The 21,081-nt window shown below is 37.6% G+C and overlaps 1 protein-coding gene across 2 annotated transcripts in view; it reads left to right on the top strand.

Annotated features, from left to right (window-relative positions):
• Positions 1-21,081, top strand: part of BCAR3 (BCAR3 adaptor protein, NSP family member) — an 83,273-nt gene that overhangs the window by 8,067 nt on the left and 54,125 nt on the right. The window contains exons 1-2 of one of the 2 annotated variants that reach the window (XM_041483053.1): positions 9,738-9,839; positions 11,385-11,499. In XM_041483053.1, the coding sequence (XP_041338987.1) occupies positions 9,753-9,839; positions 11,385-11,499 (202 nt within the window). In that variant the 5' untranslated portion in view covers positions 9,738-9,752. Of the gene's footprint in view, positions 1-9,737; positions 9,840-11,384; positions 11,500-21,081 lie in introns of those variants that run through there. The other variant, XM_041483054.1, reaches the window with a different exon arrangement.

The following is a 21,081-nucleotide window of genomic DNA, read 5'->3' on the forward strand; positions in this document are numbered from 1 at the left end:
AACTAGTTGTTACAGAACTTGAGACAGGCCGTGGTCCTGGATCTGCACATTTTTTTAAAAAAACATACACTGTGCAGGAGCACAATTTTGTGTTTTCAGTAAAATAGGACCATTTCATGTATCCAGCTTAGCATCTGACCATACAAATAGTAGATTTGGTGCAATGGAGGTGAGGAACTTCTGGGTTGATATGGCTGAGGAATTAAAAGGAGCAGGACTAGAAGTTGGATCAGTCCACAGTAAAATTTTAGCATAGAATCACAGATGTAAACTCCTTTTTTCTTAATCCCTTATCCCCACAGAGAGCTTAGCATGCTAGCTTTAATCAGATTTCCGATTATATGGCATATGTATTTACAGTCTGTTACTGTTGGGTGCATTATAGACTCTGGCTGTTCAAGCTGAGAAGCAGCTGTGGAGTCTTTTCAACAGTGACTACTGGCTCAATTTCAGCACTGAACTGACACACTGCTTGTGCAGGTAGGATGAACTCCATTCTAGCTACAAAAGACCACACAGACACACAGGAAGAGGAAAGATTTACTAGACAGTAGTGACCATCCTTTTCTGTTCAAGTGTTTGGTTATCTTAGTTCTATTTATTCATTTGAATCTGATCACATAAATACTCTTACAATTACCTGTAACCTTCAAAAGATCTGCCAAGTTGCTTGTACTGAATATATTTGGAGATTTACCAGTCTTTTCTGGTAACATGCTGGGTTCATTAACACTTGATCACCTGATTGCTGTCATATCACCTGCGTTAAGCACAAACATTTGCCATTTCTGGGAATCAAAAAATGTGCACAATAGATTAATTTTAACTTTAGACCAATGGCAGGAGAATGTACAATGACTAATCTGGCTGTAGAGATAGAGTTAGGATTCTGCCCATACTCTGGGCCAACTATTGTTAAAATCTGCAAGAGCAAAGGGACACTTTAAAAATTCTTTGAACTAATTTGTACTAGTGGAGCAGCTTTGTGCCACATCTGCATTCTGTGTGCAATGCGAGAACATTTACATGAATTGGACCAAAAGTCTCTTCCTAGGACAAACTTTTGCTTATAAAAGTGTTGTAAGAACGTAAGTATACAGGGATATTTACTACCACAGCTGTTAGTAATTCATCCTGTAAGAATTTTCGGAGATCTTGATTGTGTCTGTCTTCTTTTAAATAGGTTTTTATTTGTTGTTTTATCTGCATAGACCATCTTTTAAACTCATTTATCCTTTTGCTACCCAGGACATGGGTGACCTGATGTTCCCAATTGAATACGATTGTGTGAAAAACTGCTGCTTCTGTTTTAGAATGTTGGCTTAATAATTAAGACTATGTTGATGTTATGAAATGGAGAAAGTTACACTCCTGTATGTAAGGAAAATAAATGAAGGGTGTTTAGTCTATGCGTTCCATAAGCTCTACATAAAGAATGATGAACCACTGTTAGTGGTTTCTTGTAAGCTACTGGTGATAATATTGACATCCCACCAACTGAAAATACCTAATTTGAAGTCTAACATAAAGTAGCTTGATGTCTGTGGCATTTTTTGTTAATGTCTGGCATGAAAACCTGCTGTGTTTTCTGAGTCAGTATGTATTTAACTCGTGATTGGTACTTTGTAGACTATTTATCTTTACACAAACATTGGCCAGAACAGCATATACAAGTTGAGTAATGTTTTGTATTTGTTTCTCTGTAGTCTGCAACAGATTTGCTAAATGTTGGATTGACATAAAAATCCATGTTAGAAGTACCCCTTCAGTGCCTGGACTGCCAACAATATTTATGCTAATAGGTTTTTTTTCAAAGAATCCAATATCCTTACATCCTTCACAACAATTTCTCAAAATTTCACCAAAAATACATTGAACTTAAAGCAATTTGAACAAGGAAACATGAAGCAAATCAGGGACTAAAATAAATGAATTAGAGTACTGATAGCTGTTCAGCATATTATGTGATACTGCATGTTCCTAATAGTTCTGTCTGCTCTGAGCTATTCTGGTAAAACCACTCCTCTAGGTTCTGGCTGAGCAGCATGTGTAATGTCTGTGACAGTCTGAGCCTTGGAGATGGAATTGGGTGAACAGAGTAGTCTATTCAGATAAGTGTAGCGAACTCATTCACATGGAAATCATTCCTGGCACAGTCGAAACAAAGTATGAGTGAAAGAGGAAACAAAAAGGAGCCACGGCGAGCTGCACTCCCAGCAGCGGTAAATCAGCAGAGCTTCATTGTTCACGATAAATGTAAGTTACTTTACATCACATCAGTCTCACCCACAGTTTTAAGAGATGGTGGTGACACATAGTCCTACAGTAAAAGATTGCTTTAAATTAATTTGAAATCTGATTCTCAGCTATGTGTAGAAACCATGTTATACCAGTATAACAGCAAGCTTTAAAGTGAAATGATTTTCACCTTCCTTAAAAGCCCATAGATGTTTTTCTATTGTACTGAAAAGTTGGATGAGACTAGTTTAATTCTGTAAAGGGTAGAAAAAGTGCAGAGCTAGCTAGTACCAGCAAAAACCTAGCATGGTACCTAGGAAATCTGAATTTTGTTGTGTCAGATGTGCTTCCACTAGGAGGAGTTGTCATCATATCCTTACCCTATGAGATTATCAGACTTGTGCTTTAATTTAACTCATTTGATAAAAATGTGATAGTTCACAATGTAACTATAAACAATCTATAAAGTTCACCTGTGTCTGCCTAGCTTGTAGTACACAACCTGCAACCTGCTAATTGGTGGCAATATAAATATGAAAAGAAGCTTGCAGCTTGTGGTATCCTACAAGCAAACTTATGTTTTTCATTTACATTATGGCAAAAATTAAATCTATTTCTGGAAGATTACAATTAATTTTAAATTTCAGGTTTTCCATAGAACTTTGAGAACTTCAGAGTTTTAAATTATGTTTTAATAGTCACAGTTAGGGGAAAAGCTTGAAATGAAATGCCAAGAAATTCCAAGAAAGGAAAGAAGAGTAAAAGTTTAATCTTATATGTACACAGTCTTAGGATTTTTTAAAATATCTTTTTTTTGTTTAAAACTTATGTTGTAAATACTGATTATGACTTTAAAATGTGGTGGTTTAGAAGTTTTGGTGGGACATTCTTTCATTTGCATTTTAAATTCAATGTAATAGAGCCACTGCTTGAATTTAAGTGCTTGTTCTGATCTGTTTGCGAATGAAGTGTTGCAAGATAGTGGTATATTTGGTGGCACACAGTTTTGCCTTGTTTTTGTTACTGTTTTCCTGTACTCATCTCTTTTCAACAAATCATAAAATATGATTCTAGTAAAATGTGTGGTTTGGTCACTTTTCAGTGATACAGCTTCTGCATAGACTCCCATGGGATAAAGAGGTAGAGACCTTAATCAAGCCTGTCCTTTCATTACAAGAGAAAGGGACTGTTTAAGAATACATCAACCTGGCATACTTAAAAGACTTTCAGATTGTTCTAGAGAAAAAAAACCAAAAACCCACAAAACAAAACAAAAAACTCAGAACTTAAACCTCTTGGGTATTGCAAACTAGAACTGAAATTTTCCATGCAGCTTTATCATTTCTCCTGTTCAAGAGCCCTGAGTTTTGCACTGAATCAAAAAGCTAAAGTGACAGAGTGCTGCCACTCCCTAGAGAATTACCAATCTTTTTACTGGAGTTGTTCCCAGAACAGAGTTGGCCAAAGTAAGGAAGTATGTGCCTCAGTTGCTTTATTTTGCAGTCCAGGATACGTTGTTTGCATGCAGATTCTGTTCTGGATGGCAGTGGAGTCCATAACCTGTAGCAGGATTTGACTGGATGCTTAATGTCTCAAATTTTCACTTTTGTTTCTCTGCCAGGTTAAATCTCTCTCACATCTTTTTTTGTGATTTTCTTGTGTATTTTCTACATGTTATGACAGGGATTTATCAGAGGTACTACTTTGATAATTTTATTTCTTTGCTTCATTTTGTCACACCAACATCACTGTAAGAACATAAGCCTTTTTTTACATTATGTTCTTATGCTTTCTTTTTCCCTCTTCACCTTGATGCCCTGTAGAGAAAGTTTCTACATAGGTCACATTCCCATGAAACTTTCTTACTTAGGTAGTTCTTTGCTTGTAAGATGTCTTTTCATATAAGTCTAGAGTTGGAATATGATTGTACTAATTATTACACAATGAGTAATTGTCTCCTATAATTGCTTTTCATGCAGAGTTAACCAAAACATCAAGGTTTTGCATATTGTTCCTATCTGAAAAAACAGAGTGGAGATCATTTACTTGTGATGTCATCCAGTTTATGTGCAATGTACCAAGCTCTGTTCCTGTGAATACAGAGAGGAAGGAATTTTTAGTTCTAGTTTCCAACTCCTTTTAGCCACAGTCTTTGGCCCAGTAAGTGCTTTCTCTGGACTGACTAGTGCACAGCACCTGTATTTGTTTGATCAGTGTCTGACACTTTGATTCTGCTGGTGGATTGCTTCTCGGGTATTTCTGCAGCTTTTGTCTCGCCCCATCTTGTAGGTGCCCTTGTCTTTTTGTTAGCAAAAAGATGGACTTGGTTTTATAACAGACTTTAGTATAGCTCTATTAGGTTAGGAGAGCCTTGTCCAATTCTCAACTGCAAAATTTATTTAAGGCAGTAGGCTAGAACAAGTGTCATGGAAATTATGGCAAATTATTACTGTAGAGACAAATCTCAGAGAAGAAGGTTACTTTTCTCAATAAAATTTTAATACTTCTGAGGAGATGAAGGAAGTTTTGGGGTCATTGACTGATACCTTCGGGCTTTCCCACTCTGCCTTTAGTATTCCTTTTATAAAACATTTATCTTTTGAGATTTTTCCAAAATATACAGGTTTACTAGCTTAAATTGTAAATCTGTGTATTTTCAAAAAGTAACTGTACTACTTACAGCATGTCTTGCATTTGGCAAATTGTTTAAAGAAGAGAGAGGAGAAATAGAATTATGACCTGGTCTGCAAAAGAGGTCTTTTTTTTTATTATGGTGGTAAGATCTCTGAGATGTGGCACCACAAGCTTCATGACTACTTCCAATTTTTAAATTTTTCATTCTGCAGCATTCAGAAACTGGCACAGAAATGACAGAAATTTCCTACCACTTGAACATGCATTACAATACAACATTCCTGAATGAATTGCTTAGTTAAGCACAAATAGTTGTGATCAGCAAAGGGGACAGACCTTTGCTCAGTGTTATTACTCAGTGCCACAACACAGGACCTGAGGTGTGCGTGATGTTGCATGGAAAGGTCAGATTTATTGAGGCTGTAATTTAGAGGGTTTGTTGATTTCATTAATGACAGAAAAAGATAAAGGTACATGTGAAGTGGAAGTACATCAGAATCTATCTGAAAATAAAACTGATGGGCCTTTCATTCAAGTTAGGAAAGCTTGCCAAGTTCAAGTGATTAAAACCCTTAAGCAAACTTACTTGGGCAAGTGTCCAGTAAATCAATTTATACTAATGAATTATTTTGTCACAGCAGGAGGATAGTTTTAATTTGAAAATACAATCCAAATCAATTTTGCTGAAATAGAAAAGGCACAATAAGGGAAATTACTTTCCAGATGAGATGAAATTGCTGGCTCTGCTGACTCACATGAGTAATTTTGTTGGGGACAGGATTATACCATGATATGTGGCTTGATCCTTGTTATAGTACTGCCTGAATCCCAAAGGGAGAGTGAAAAAGGAGCATGAATTACTGTGCCTGGAATACTTACTGTAATCACACTCATAGTACTGCCTGAATCCCAAAGGGGTCTGAAAAAGGAGCATGAATTACTGTGCCTGGAATACTTACTGTAATCACACTGTGATTTGGAGTTACTCAATCATGGCACCTTTGTCATACACACTTTTTAAAAATTGTGATGCTAATTTGACAAAACCATAGCTGAAGTAAGAATCTGATACTGTGTATTACTTTACCTTGTGTTTGCAGTATAACAAGGCAACATCAGTACCAGCATCTTTGAATGGTTCTGGGATACTGTGATAGAGGACAGAACCAATGACTTATCAGTCTAGTAAAGCATTGTAGCGTGAACAACTGGATTTAAAAGCTACACATAAAACTCCTTTCTCTGTGCATTTGCATCACGTGTGCCCCAATATGCTTGACTGCAGCTGTGAGAGAGAATGCAGGAAAGCACTCTGAAAGCAAGAGTTCGGCTCAGTAGATCAGAGAGCTCTGCTAGGAATCTCCCGTTATTGCTCATTTCATAACCTTTTAGCAGTAATTTGATTTCATAAAAGCCTCTGAACAGGTGGTGTTCAGAAATAGAATGATACAAACCTAGGTGGGATTAAAATTGTTTCTTTTTATGTGAAAACCTCTGAAATGGTATAAATTATGTGGATAGTTCTGCAAGACCTTCCATGTAAGGAGTCCAGAATAACTTCACTCTTGAGCCTGTTAAGTAATAACAGAAGTCTACCTGATAAATAGAAGCAAGTCATGTAGCTTTAGTGGTTCTATCCCAAAAATCTGGTGACCTGACAAAACCTATGATGATCTCTCTTTGCTGGTCCTTAGATGTACAGGAACTGACATTTTTTAGAATAGATAAATAGAACAGAGATCTTGTATTTCTCTGCAATACATGCTGTCATTTTTATTTTTCTTCCCTTCCTTTCCCTGGAAAGGAAGGATATTAATTTCTTAGTAGGGAAAAAAATATGTGCCCAAAATCTGCCACACATTTTGCCAGTGTGTTCATAATCACATTTTATATCTTAAAAAATGTTGTCACTACCTGCCTTAAGGAAAAGTTAATCCTATTTTCAGAGATAAAAATAATGTAAAAGTAGAATAATAGGAAACTCCCTCTGCCTACAACCACATCTCATAATGATATATTTAGTGGGTTTTACAATTTGTTTTGCAATTCCATTTTAGTCTTAACCTTGATAAGGCTATGAATATATCTTGAGTCCTGACCACTAGGCTGTACCCTGCATCCAATGAACAGTGTAATATTGGATAAATAAGAGTTATTTGAGTTTATTCACCAAAACTATCATTAGCAGAAAGATCAGAAAGGCAATTAGTTGCCTTGTGAGAGAAAAGGAATTTTTTCTCCTTCAGCTGTAGGAACAAATTTGTCTTTAAAACAAAAAGGATAAGTCTACCAAGGTGTTAGCAAAGACTTAACAGCATGTAAAAGTATGTCATAATAATGCCAAAATAATCCCATTCAAAGGTGTTCAATTGCAGGATATTTGAAAGCAATGCATCTTGTATTTCTTAGTATCTTATCATACAAGGGTATGAATTTTGTTTTGTATGGAGGTTTGGACAACAGGGGTATTGGTATTTTGGTTTGCATTTATTTGTTGGTTTGGAGTGGGTTTTTTGGTATAAATTAATAACAGCAAATGCAGCTGGCCAAGTAAGATTAAATAGCCACTGTTTATCACTGTATTGTTAAAGAGAATGCTGCTCTGTGGAAATTCTAGGATTTCTTTCATGCTTAGTGCAAAATTTATCTTTGTTCTGGGATAAGTGTGATGACTTCTAGCAATTACTGTAGATTTTTAAATTGTTGTGTACTAATATGGAATCCTAAGTATTCACAATTAAATATAAAATATGTAGTCTTAAAAAATATTTTCTTACTGAAGTTGTTAAACAGTTTTGAAAACAAGATCCTTTATGACAACAAATTTGAAATCTCTTACTTTAAAATGTGGGAACCAGAAAAGAGGTATTTGTCCATGGTTTTACTTATGTTTTAGCCAATTAGCTGTTGTTTTCCATTTATCTCTCTGAGAATCATGTGCCCTTCGTGCTGATGATCTTGCAATCTGAAAGTACCTGTTTAAAGCAAGCCATAAATGAAAGATGTCAGTGGCTGAGCTTGTCCTCACCTCACATAAGAATGTTCTCTGTGGCTTTCACATTCCTCAAGGAAATTCTTTTATGGTGTGTCAATTAAATGTGTAGATTTTCTGGTCAATGTTACCCCACAAAATACTCTTAGTTACTGGAACGCCACAGTTCTTTACATGTATACTCATTACCCATAGCCTGCAATATTTTCACAATAATGAAAAATCTGCAATAAAAAAGCAAGTATTATTCCAATGGATAATAGAGGGATTTCACAATGTGACTTGCAAATTAGCAGGTTTGTTCTTTAACAGACTATGAAGTGACAAATTCCAGAAGTACAGCTTCCACAGTGTAACTGTGTATGTGTCTCTGAAATGCAACCATTTTGACTTTTTTCCAAGGTTGAGTACTGAGGCAAAATTCACAGAGACATACAAAACATTGTCTAGTCCAAAACATTTTGTATATTACTAACTGTTGCTGTTCTAACTGAAATGCTTTTAAAACATTTCTAGGAATGTATTGTCCGGTGACACAAATAATACTGCTACCATGGCCTACCTTTCTGCAGAACAATATTTTTACGTTTGTAATTTTTATTTAAAAAGAAAAACAAAAAGGAGAAAAAAAAAATACAACTACATATCATTTTCTAGTGTTCCATGAATTATGAAAATGCTGAATGGCTTTCCCCTTCTCACAGGAAGCAACACTGACTCTTTGCTGACCATAACATGTCAGCCTTTGGGGCAGTTTCTTGTGTGTTCTGAGTAGGCACATGTATTAGAACGTGTGATTTGTAGCTGAAAAGTCTTAATTTAAAGTCTGGTTTATCCAGAGCTGATGAGCAACTACTTCTTCTCAAGTATAGATGAAAGAAAGATCTTCAACTAAAAATAAAATAACATAACAAAAATATACAATTCAGTGCACTAGGTGTCTGAACATGAGCATTTCCTGCTTCTGGCATCAGTGTTCGGACAAAAAATGTTCAGACTGCAAGTTACAGATTTAGAATTGGGCATCCTTGAATTGATTTAGGCTATGCTGAAACTTGCACATAGACATGTCTTCAGAAATGCAACAATTCTTGGAAGCTTAAGTATTTGCCTGTGCAGATCTTGCATAACTGCTTACACAGAGCAGTGATAGCAGGAGAGTATTATGTCTTTTATCTTCTGATGTCCATCATATGTCTATCTTTTATTTCATCTTAGCAGCTGGGGAAAAAAGTAATGAAAAATATTTTAATTTACAGAAGAATTCAAATGACAAAATGAGAACAAACTGTAAAAGTCTTGCAGTTGCTTTTTTCCTTTAAAATATTTTGTAACAAGTTGACTTTAGCTATGTTCCCACCTTGGACAAACACCCACCACAGAATCTTAGTAATTTTGACTGTCTTACAGAGAATACAGTTTCATTCACACCCTTCATATTCTTACAGAAAACACTGCTCCTTTTGCTATTCCTCTTCATTTAATGCCCTTCTTCATGTGTCACACATGTAAGAAGAATGACATTATCACTGAACAAGTATTGAGAAACATTCTTTGAATACAAAGGCTGGGTATGTTTTAATTGATACTGCAGTATCAAGTGACTCTGTTGATTCATCTTCTAAAAGATTAATTCAGCTGCAAGAGCTAAACAAAATATAGTATTCAACATTCCCTGCTTGTATGAGAATTACAATGAAACAGTGAATTAAAGGTAAAAGTCTTAAGGCACAGATATCTATCTCTTACCCTGCAGCCAAAAAAGGGCCATAATAGTGGAACTTGCATTTATGAAGTGCTTTCTGAGTTCAGTTTAACATTCCTAAGAAATATTATTTGTAATTTGGTTTTGTTTTTCAGAGTTATAGGCATTGGGAAGGAATAGATAATGAAGTATCTACCCATTTCTAACTGGCTGGCCCAGCTTGGTCTTGCAGAATATTGCACACTCTTTGAACAGTATGATGGTATAGAGGTGAGAATTGTCCTTTCACTTTATCAGTAACATTCTTGAGAAAATGTTAAGATCTTTAAAGCTACTAAAAAAACCCCAACCCAAATGTGCCTCTAAAAGTTTCTGTTGTATTACCCTAAGCATCTGCTGTTCAGTACTGGAGTTGTCAACAATCTTAGTTGTGTTCCTTCTTACAAACTTTTTGCTGAAGTCTGAAGAGCAGGCATATTGCATTTGCAGTCCTTTGTTGTCTTTCTTGGAGGATGATTTTGGGATTTGGGAGGTGCTGGGTCTTTGAGAAAAGCAGTGGGACCCTCTGTCACTGTTGGCAAAGCTGAAAAATCATTTCTACTGACATGTGAATTCAACATTAGTACCAGCTTTTGCATTTGGGCAAACCTAGAAAGGAATAAATTAGAAGTAAGAATTATGCAACACTCTACTTTTATGTTATTAGTTACATATGAGTTATCATTCGAGAAAGAATATTACATTCTCAGGCATGACTGAAGGTCACCGACAGTGAGAACTTTTTTTCTTTTAAAACAGTATTAGCTAGTGACCTAAGAAATTGAGGCTTTCAGTAATTTGAGCACTACTCAGTCTAAAGCAAATAATGTCAGGCTTTTGAAGTGGTTTTAGTTTGAAAGCAAGATTTTTAAATTACAGTTTCAGAAATAGTGGTTCACACTAAAAATTCTGTGTCAATTGTCTTATTATTTACGCAGTGAATCAATCTCATTTTGTGTTTTGGGGTCTGAATCTCCATTAGAAAAAGCCACTTTCAGAAAAATGACTTGCTAGTAACAAAATACTGTACATTCTACGTACCTCTCTTTATCTTATTTACAGTGAAAATACAGAACAGAAAAAATATAAAGAAATGTATTTTGATATATTTTCTATTTGCTCTGAAAGTTTTCATCAAAGAAGTTTTGTACCCACTTATAAATCAACATCAAATTGAAATTCTGTACTGCCTTATAAATAATGTCTGGAGTTATTCAGCAGCTTATTTTGAAAGTAAAATAGTAATGAGTTTTTGGAGAGAAAGTGGATTAAAGAGAACAGTTCAGGTTTGATTACTGAAATGCATTATATGGAAATTGTTATTCTTCAAAACCGTATCACAACTTATGTTATTTATTATTACAGTGAATATCCTCTCCATTATACAAAACCTTCCTTTCTAAAATCATTATTCCTATCAGTTCATGCTGAGATTTATCTTCCTTCATTAATTGATGCAATTGCAATACTAGCACTTTTGGGAATTTTTTTTTTTACTTGAAGAAGTCATAGTTTTTAGAAACTCTCCAGCTAAGCTGACCAGAGTTGTTTTGAGAAAAAACTGAGAGACAAGGAATTAATGTTTTAAAAGATAAACACCTCATTCCTACAATGATGTACTTTATCATGACAAGAGGCCTTCACATAAAATATAAATATACTTACATTTGCTGTTAGGTAACTTATGGTACCAGAAACAGCAAACATCTCTGAAAGGCACTTGAATTCTCCTGCATTAATAGTATAATATTTTCCTTACTCTGGTGCTTGCTACAGGACTTATTCCATCTTACGGAAGTTGATCTTAGAAAACTGGGAATTGAAAATCAAGGCCACCGAACACAGCTTATTTCCAATATCCTGCTGCTTCAGGAGGTAAAACAAAAGAGAGGTAAGATTTCCATGTTGTCTCCTACAGACTAAGCAATGAGCTAAGGCAACCTGAACTTCTTTGTCCCAAAGGATGATAAACAAATACCCTGATTCAGCTTGGGATACTGGTCTGAATACAGATCAATGGGGGACTTTACACAGGCAATAAGAGGAATTGTTAAACATTAGTTTAAGAAAAATCATACATTCATGTTTTGACATGGATTTATAAAATAATATACCCTGTATTTTTTATAAAAGTTATCATTTAGAAAAGACTTCACTTTTATTTCGGTTTCTATTGCTCTCACAGTCTTCATCTTAACAAAACACAATAATGGTAACATACCATAATTGACGGAAGTCTGTGTCACAAATATCTTCCTCATTTGCAAAGATCATATCAGAAGGTCTAAACTGAGCTAATTTGTGTACATCCCACCTCATCTCTACTGAGGAGAGGATGAGTGCTTGCACAGTTCTGACCTTTCTTTTCCATTAGGGACTTTACCGTGAATTAAGATTTGATCGCTGCATCATTTGTTGTTTTTATGAGCTCAGTATCAAAATTCAACTCAAATTAATGAGAGTTGGAACAAACCCTGTAAGACATTCCAGTCTGAGTGGAAGGGTATAGTGAGAAGTTATTCAGCTATGACTTGTTGTACTGGGTATTTTGACAATTGTTCACAAGATAATGAGATAAAAGTATTATGCGTTCTGTCCAATAATTCTTCAGATCACTGCCAAAGGCTTTTGCAAATTTAATGTGAAGCACTTAGTTACTTGGCTAATAGTCCTGCTGCTACATTCTCTTGGTCAAGATAAGACTTTTGGACCATGTGTAGAAATTGATTATTCACAAAATGTGTTTAGTTACTGAAGTTTTCAGAAGGAACTAGAACCGATTGTGTGCAAGTAGGTCACTCTACTTCCTCAATGTTTTCCGACAAGTTCAATATTGATTTAACAATTACACAACATCTACAGCTCATAGGTTTGACTGTCTTAAAGTATGGATGTAAATATGACGTTTTGGTAGCTGCTACTGTGAACAGATTAGGAAATTATTTCAGTTGATGATTGCAGTGAAACTGGATGTGTTTCAATTGGTATCTGGTTTTGTGTGCATTGGGACTGTGTTTCGTAATCTTTTCAGGTACTGAAGTCTGGAATGTATTACAGTTGTCAATGTAGCACTGTTTTTCAGGGGGAAACTACACTTTTCAAACTGTCATTGACATGGTAAATTGATTTGTAGATAGTTATGCAACATTTCTTTCAACTCACCAGAATGTTCCAGCTCATGATTGTTCAGCTTCAGATATGTTAAGCCTACATAAAATCTTGATGATTGCTGATGATTTCAGTGAATGTGAATTTGAGTCAAAAATTTTCCTTTTAAAATGGTGTGTGTCTATTTTTTTTTCCCCTCCAGACACAGATTTTGCCAGGTGACTGCATGATGCCATTTTGGTTTTGTTTTTTTCTTTTGGCAGTTAATTGCTAGAACTCTGTAAGCTAAATTCTAGTAAAATTAGTGCTGGTTCATATTTTTATGGGCATTTATCTTGAGCAATGTCTATTCACTGTTGGGTTTTGGCTAATGATAATTAAATGTAGAATTGAATTACGTGCTTGAAAAAAATACAGACACATTAATCTCCAAGTTCTGTTTACACTAGGATATTTACATCCTCAATTGCTTTGCCTATTGTATTAAGGATTTCTGGGAAGCTTGAAAACAGATCAGGTCAGTCAGTCATACATGAGTGCAGACTGGTTTGTTTTCACAGTAGGGACTAATGGTTGTTATGTGGTCTCCAGCCTGTTATGACACGGTTTTGTTTTGTGTCTGCCTTGGACAGAATGCTGTGTCTAGAAGCAAAATGCCTAATCAGTTACACTGAAGTGCTTGTTTTCCAGCACTGAACTTTGCTGCAGTCAGACATTAGAGAAAACTTCTAAAATTTTCAATTCGAGTAAATAAATCCTAATGTCCTACTAATGTATTTATTGGATCAGAGCAAAGGCTGTCTTCTCTGTTTGCTGTTATTTTGAGCTCCAAACAACAGCACTGTATTTGGTGCTGGTTCAACAGTTTCCAGAGAGTGATAAGTCACTTTAATAAGTAAGTGTTTGCACAGGGTTAAAAGTGACATTAAATTTTGGGAGTATTTGTGAAAACATTTTCTGCTTTCTAAAATATCTTGATTCTCAAGATATCTTTGAACTGGATGTGTCTCAGTGCATTTGGATTCGACTTGGATTCATCCTAACTCCAGCTACTTGGGCTGTGTTTCCACAGTAATTAATACCAAGATCTTCGCATTGACATAATGCCCAGCAACACATTAGAGCTGGATGAAACATGTGCACATGATCACATATCTGTTGAATTAGGCAGAGTACACAATACAAAGTTCACTGGCTTGATGCTTTTATGCCATCTTTATGGCAGTCAGTGATAGGGAAGTGAGTAGGACAACTGATTTTTGAGTGGCATTAGCTAATCAGTAGGAAAATAAATATTCAAAATTGTTACACCACTTCAGCCCAGCAGAATAAATTTAATAGTGGAGCAGTGATTTGAATAATGGGGCTCTGATATTTTTGATCTGTACCAGAAGACTTAAATGCTGCTGTACTGTTGACGCTTGATCGTAATTGAAGCTACACATTCTGGTTCTTGTGCTCTTTGAAACATTACAAATGCAGCCAGAGTGCTTTGGGGCAATGCTATGTAGTGTCAACCCGTCAGATTCCAACCTCATGCTAAAGCACGCTGGTAACTTTGCCAACAGAGAGGAAGCTGCTTTGAACAGTTTGATCTGCATGATAGAGGTGGCATTGCTACCTGTGTGGTCTGTTTTGTTCCTCCTGAGAGACACAAGGATTTGGAGTTTTTTGCTTTCTCTGTTTGAGAAAGTCAGCAATGTAAATGCTGTTACAGAATTGTTAACAAACACCTCTGACAGTACCATTTCATCTACTGAAAGTTCCAAATTCACTTACTGGTGCTTTCTGGCCCTCTGTTTATCCTTGCCTCTACATCACTTTTGTTTGAAATGAAAAACATCTGTCACAGGCAAAGAGAGCTGGTAATTCACCTGTATCTGAGACTTTTTACAGAAACATGGAGAAACAGAAACTTGCAAGAAGTCTTAGATTCCCAGTAACAGTTCTACTACTGCTAAAAGCAAAGAGAGGAAAACAGACCCTCTGGTAAAAGGGACCCATAAGACCTTGTCCAGCTTCTTTCCAGTTTAAGGTATCATTTACCAAAACTAGTCAATAAAAGAAAACTGGATTTAGTGCCATTTTACCAGTGTATTTTGAACTTTTGAAACAGGTCTGTCTAATCAATGCCAGCACAAGTTGCTTCACATGATTTTCAATACCAAATTGAAAGAAGGGGAAGGGGACACAACATATTATTGCCACAGAATCTGTGTGGTTTATTTTTAATAATTTTTAAAATTACTAATTATTTTTGGTTCAAGATGATAGTTTTCTTGTGTTATATCTGACAATGAGTTGATGTAACTCTTCAAACTCTCTTGCTGTACTACAATATTGTTTGCAGAATGATCAGCTATGACACTTATCTGCCTGCAAGTTTTTCTGAGGCTGGGGATTGCAAGGTTTCTGAACACCAACTCCTAACAGGTAACTCTTTGGGAGTTTCTAAAGGACCCTGTCTCTCCAGACCCAAGAGAGATCAAATAGCAAGAGATCATGTTGGTAGTTTTATTATGGACATCTGGATAGCTGCTGACTAAACTTGCGTGTTTTAGTTGGCAGCCAGAGAGGACATTAGAAAGCACAGTTGCCATAGCTCATAGTTTTCAAAATTAATATTGTCAGATTCCAAGTGCTGGAGCATTTTTCAATTCATATTGTCATTTTTATTTTCCCTGATGTCTTTGACTAATTTGAAAATTACCAGCAAATAGACTTAATTTCCTAGCCAACAGCTACGATCATGACTTTTTCTATGTGCCATCTGTGGAGAGTTGAGGCTTGAGTGTAGCATTTTATTTTTTTGGGTCCATTTTATTCTAAGACAAGTCTATAGTAGCAACTTGCTTTGACTTTTGTTTATCAGGGAATCTACATGAACTGCTGTGTGAGCAATCCCCACATGCCATGTCCTCATCATGTGTAGCTACTTCTGCATTTTATCACTGCAGAACAGTACTTTTGGAGTAAATGCATTTTCTCCTGGCTATTTGAGGAAGACTGGAATTCTGACATTTACGGACAAATTGAAATTTTCCAACGAATCCACTTCTTGTGTCCCATTGTTTCCTTTGTTTCTGTAAGGCAAGCACATTTGAAAATAGTCTCAAGAACTGGCAAGTACTCTCCTGCCAACTCTTGGCTTAATCAAAACATGCAAGCTATAGCAGTACAGGTCTTGGGACGTGTCCCAGTTGTGTTCCTCTCACTTATCTGTTCAGTTAGCTGCTTTTTTGGGTGCTTTTGCAGGTGAAAAGATGCACCTGTACATACTCCCCTCCTTCAGAAAGCAGAAGCCAAGGGTGGCCATGGAGGGCCCAGCAATGTGTGATGTGTGGCCAGCAATGGCCAGCACACTGCTGCTTTCTCAGCCTCCCTCAGGTTGGCGTCACCAAGGACAATGCTCCAGAGCTACTGTCTGTGGCAAGGTGATACACAGACAGCATGATGCCATATAGATAAACAGATGGCTCAGGGGTTTGGCTGGTTAAAATGGAATGCTGATGGAGAGGGCTTGACAGAGGTGTTGTGCTTCTTTCAGGACATTGATGCTTCCAGACTTCATCCCTCAGCTTAGTGAACTCATTTCCAAAGTAGACAGAAAGTATGAAAACAACAAAAGCTTTGCAATGAGGAATCTAATCTAGTTTTAGCTGGAGTAACTCACAACCAGTGGAGCTATTGTAGGCAGTCCTCTGAATTTTTCCTTCTTGCATCCTGTGGGCAAATTCTCTTTAACAGCTTTGCATCAAGTGTGTGCAAAGAAGGGTTGTGTAAATTGTTAAACGTGAAGACCAATTTTCTATTTCACCTGAAGACAAAATAAAACTTTAGGAAAATAATGTAATGACTCATGCAAGTAAGAGTAATCACAGTTTAGGCAGGGCTGCCCAGCTACAACCCCATTACTTAGCACGTAGTCGTGCTCCTAAGGAAGTTACTGCCCCTTTTCTTGTTCTTAGTCATAAAAAATGCCAAGCATGACACTACTTCCTATGTAACTACAGTGCCTAAAAATTTCCTGAGTGATTAGCATCAGGCAGTAGAGACCAAGTTGTGTGCTAACAGATCAGAGGTTTTGGCATGGTTTGAAATGTCTTTCATCTGAACTGTGGAACATGTAGTTTAGATAGAGAAACAAGACATTTTCCTTTATTCAATGAGGAAAATAATAGTTTGCACTTCTGTAACATATCTTGATAAGCTGATAGAGTACTACACAGTCTTCCCTGTGAAGAATAACTACCACTGTGATGTATGTTACAAAAATGTTAGTATATGTCATACAGGAAGTAGGTGGGTCAGAATGCTAGAATTGAATGTGGAATCCAAGTATCTCAACTCCTCTTTCTGTATTCTCACCCTAATGTAATTTTTCTTGCACTGGACATATTGATGAGGCATTTTGGTGTCCAACATGAGATCACAGTCTTGTGTTCTTTGGTTCCAAATTTTCCACTTGGGGAAAAACAATTGACAAAAGAACACAGTGAGGTTTTGGTGTGCAGTTAAGCCTTGTTTTATGTGAAATTAGTTTGAATTTAGATCTAAACTTCAAGGCTCTGCTCAGTGTCAATAGGATGCTATAATATTTTGTAATTTGTGGAGAGAAAAATACAGAAGTCTGTCTGCCAGCAGCATGCCACAAGTAGTGACTTATGTTCCAGCACCAGTAAACAGATCTTTTTGAAAGCTGTTGTGTTTCACTTTTACCTCAACTTTTCTGCTTTGGAAGTTGTTGTAAAAGGTGTGTGGCAACACTGACACTGATAATGCTTCCCTGCTGCTCATGCCTGCCTTAAGGAACTGATGTTGCTATGGGAAGGGCAACACCAGTCAGAAATGCTTCCTGAGCTTTCCTTAGTGTACTTGATAAATTTAATTTTCTAATCTGTTTCTGTCCCTTACTGAATATTGGAGCACTACTCTCTGCCTTTATTTTCCTTTCTCTTATTTTACACTAAACTTCATTTTATTTGAACTTTCTTATGCAAACATTCTACTCATATCTATGAAAATTCCTAGAATTTCCCAAGAATTTTCATCTCCTAATACCTACTTCAGCAACTTATGTGATGGCTAAAGAATCTTGTCTTGATCTGCTAAATGTTTCTTAAACTGTAGCTACACTTCAGATGAAGGTCCAGTGTTTTTTCTGGTTTGAATTGCTTCATTAAAAAAAATATATATATATATCTGTTGCTGTGAGAGATTTCAGATAGCTGAGATTGCAAAATTCATTTTTATAGATAATGCGTAAAATGCCAAATTATAGAGAGGTAGATGTTCTCATTCTACCCAGTACCCAGAGATGTCACTGTGGTAAGATATCATGTGGAATTTTAATCCTGCTGCTGTCACTATTGGATGTTTAACTTAGTGTAAGAACACCAAAATTTAATTTATTTTTGATTATTAGCTTGATAATATGCAGAGGTCCTGGAACATAAATAATCTGATCCTTAATTGTATTTACATTTAGGTATCTTAGGACCACAACTTCAGCAACATTATGTAGTCAGGCTCTGAAGTAGATACATCAGAAGCAATTTATTAAAGCTAGTCCTGGTAAAAATGGAGAAACAGAATGAAAGGATTGAACATTAGAAGGAAATTAATATAGTGCCTGAAGAAGATCTGCCAAAACAGAACCACCATACAACCAGTAGGGAATCAAATGTTTAATGTCAAAATCAATTAAATATTTGGTTAGGCAGAAAAACATTTGCTTCTGGAAAGCTAATGCAAATAGGGTAACAGTGAATAGGTTTGAAAAATGAAATCTTACTAATTCTGATACAGTGGAAATTGAAATTGAAAGAATGGAACAACTGTGGTAAAACCAGAGAAATGTTGGCCAGGCAGCCTGAAGGCCTGAGCCAATAGGAAAGAGACCAATACTGTGTTACACTCATCGAGACAGTGCTTTAAAAGTCAACTGTGCGCCTTGATTTGTACTAAAGCAAAAGCCCTGTGGCTGAGGCAATGATACAGCTGAAGGTGCTTGAGATAATTAGTTGAAAATGAAGTTTGTATCTATAATTATCTCATTGTTTTGAAGGTATTCTTTACAAAACTAGGATAGGTGACCATCTGTTCTGGCTCCCGATTCTGTACAGCTATTTGACTCTTTGTGGTAGAAGATGAGTTTTATCCCACCAACCTGTTGCACAAATAGCTTCACGGCTTGGTTGGATACGGGGGGCGCGACCAACGCAAGTAGATTGTGTGTAAAGTACGTAATAGGCTCTGAATCGTCCGTGAACCGGGTGGGTTTCGCGAACTGTTAATTTTTGCTGTAGTGCTAATTTGACAGACGTAATTATGGAGGCCAAGTTGTTAAATCTATGGAAAAGGGCATCGGGAGGTCACGGCCTGCGGGGGGCTGCTGCGCCGGGGGCTCGGCGCGACTCAGCCCGAGCGGCCCGAGGGTGTGGCCGCAGCCGTAACGCAGCGCCCGGGGCTGCGCAGCGCCCGGAGCCGCCCCCCGCCCCAGGTGAGGGGCGCCCGCCGGGGGCTCGTGGGACGGGAGGGAGGGAACGGGAGAGGCACGGAACCGGGGCCGGGCTCTTGCGGACCGGGCAGCGAGCGATAAGGCGCTCGCGGAAGGCTCCGGTTGAGTCACCCTTAAGTAATCGCGAACTGCGCTTCTTTGGGGCGGGCTGCCGCTGGCTACGCGCCGGCTCCTGCCGTGGCACGGCCAGACCTTGGGCTCTCGCAGAACGTCCCGGCTCGTTTTCTGGCAGCGCACCGCACCGCTGTTGTTGCGGGTCCGCTCTCCGGCCACCCCTCGCAGCTCCGGTTCCGCGGCGCCGAGGGAGGGGCCCGCGCGGGACTCTCTGCCGGGAGCTCGCTTGGCCGGGACAGACGCTGCAGCCGATCCGCAGAAAGCCTGGAGAGAAGCAGCAGTGACCAGACCCGGTAACTGCGGGTGCAGCGTTCATCTCTCGGGCAGAGGATGCGGAGCTGGTTTTGTGCGTGAGTGTGTGCGGGTGTCCCTGTGTCCCCGTGTCCCCGCACCGCTTCGGGGCAGAGGGCGCGGGAGCAGGGCAGGGCTGCCCGGGCTGGCCTGCGGGCTGCTAGAAATGCCAAAGCCGTGACAGTGACTACCGAGACGTTGGATTCAAGTGCTTAGGTTTGTGGGAATTGTTCCATGGAAGGCTGTTAAGTATAAAACAGTGGTGTGTACTCGGTATACCGAGATACTTCTCTGAGTAGAGAGAAAAGAAGCGCTGTGTCCTTCCTTTTTTCCTCTGTCTTTTGAAGAGGAGAGGGTGCAAAAGCACTTCTTTCCATCCGAATTTGTGATTTCTGAAAGGCAGTGTTAGTTCAAAGTAGTAATGCTAAAAAGGTTTTTCAGTTAAAGTGAGTTGTTCTTTTGTTTTTTGTGGGAACAGAGGAGCAGTCAAAATAAATTGCTTCCTATACCAGAGAAGGAACAAAAGGTTGTATTTTTGAAGCGTTGGCTAAAAAAACCTTAGATTTGACTGTAACCTTGGTAAAGTTCTCTGTTTCTGCCAGCAGAATGGGGAGAGAAGGTTTATTTCAAGTCAAGGTTTCATATTGTTCAGGATTATTGAGCTAACTGATTGGGCACTTGCATTTCAGAGATAATTTCATAGCCAAATGCAGAAAGCTGTACTTATTATTGAATCATCTTCAGTGATCACTTTTTCTTGGCATTTTTTATAGATATGAAGGTATTCCACATGTGCAAATTCACAAAGAAAAGTGTGGTGTTTATCTATTTCTCTCCTCTTGAAAAAAAAGACATTTCAAAAATAATTTATCCTGGGCTGTGTGTTTGGTGTTGCATGAGAATAATAGCTAAAAATAACATTTTAAATATACAGCTCAAGGATGTATGGGGGGAGGTGGAAATTGTGTGGCATATATAAAGAGAGAGAAGGAGAGCATGAGCATTGTGATAGCACTTCAAGACCCTTTGGAAGCAGTGACCTGACTAATCTTGTGGGGATGTTTGATGTTTGACAGACTCATGTTTTTTTTTCTGATAGGAGCTTAAAGCCTTTGAACTACTGCATGTGCTTTCTCAGTCTATGTCTCTGCATCATAACAGCTCTAGGTTCTTGAACCTTAATATTTTTCTCAAAGTCTTGTGACATGTTTGCTAGAGAAGCTACTGCATCAGTTTCTCTTTTTCATTACAAAAGCAGAAAACACAGGTTGCAGAAAGCTGCTTCTAAGCCATTTTGGGGAGCAGAAATTCTTTCTTTTTTGTTACAATAATGAAGAATGCTACACTGCTTCTAGGGAGACAACATGAAATCCATGTTGAATTTATAATGGCTACAGTTTTGATTGTATTTATTCCTATGATATGTTAACTCTAGAGGCT

Source organism: Pyrgilauda ruficollis, unplaced genomic scaffold (genome assembly GCF_017590135.1).
Source record: "Pyrgilauda ruficollis isolate IOZ18807 unplaced genomic scaffold, ASM1759013v1 scaffold6, whole genome shotgun sequence".
NCBI lineage: Eukaryota > Metazoa > Chordata > Aves > Passeriformes > Passeridae > Pyrgilauda > Pyrgilauda ruficollis.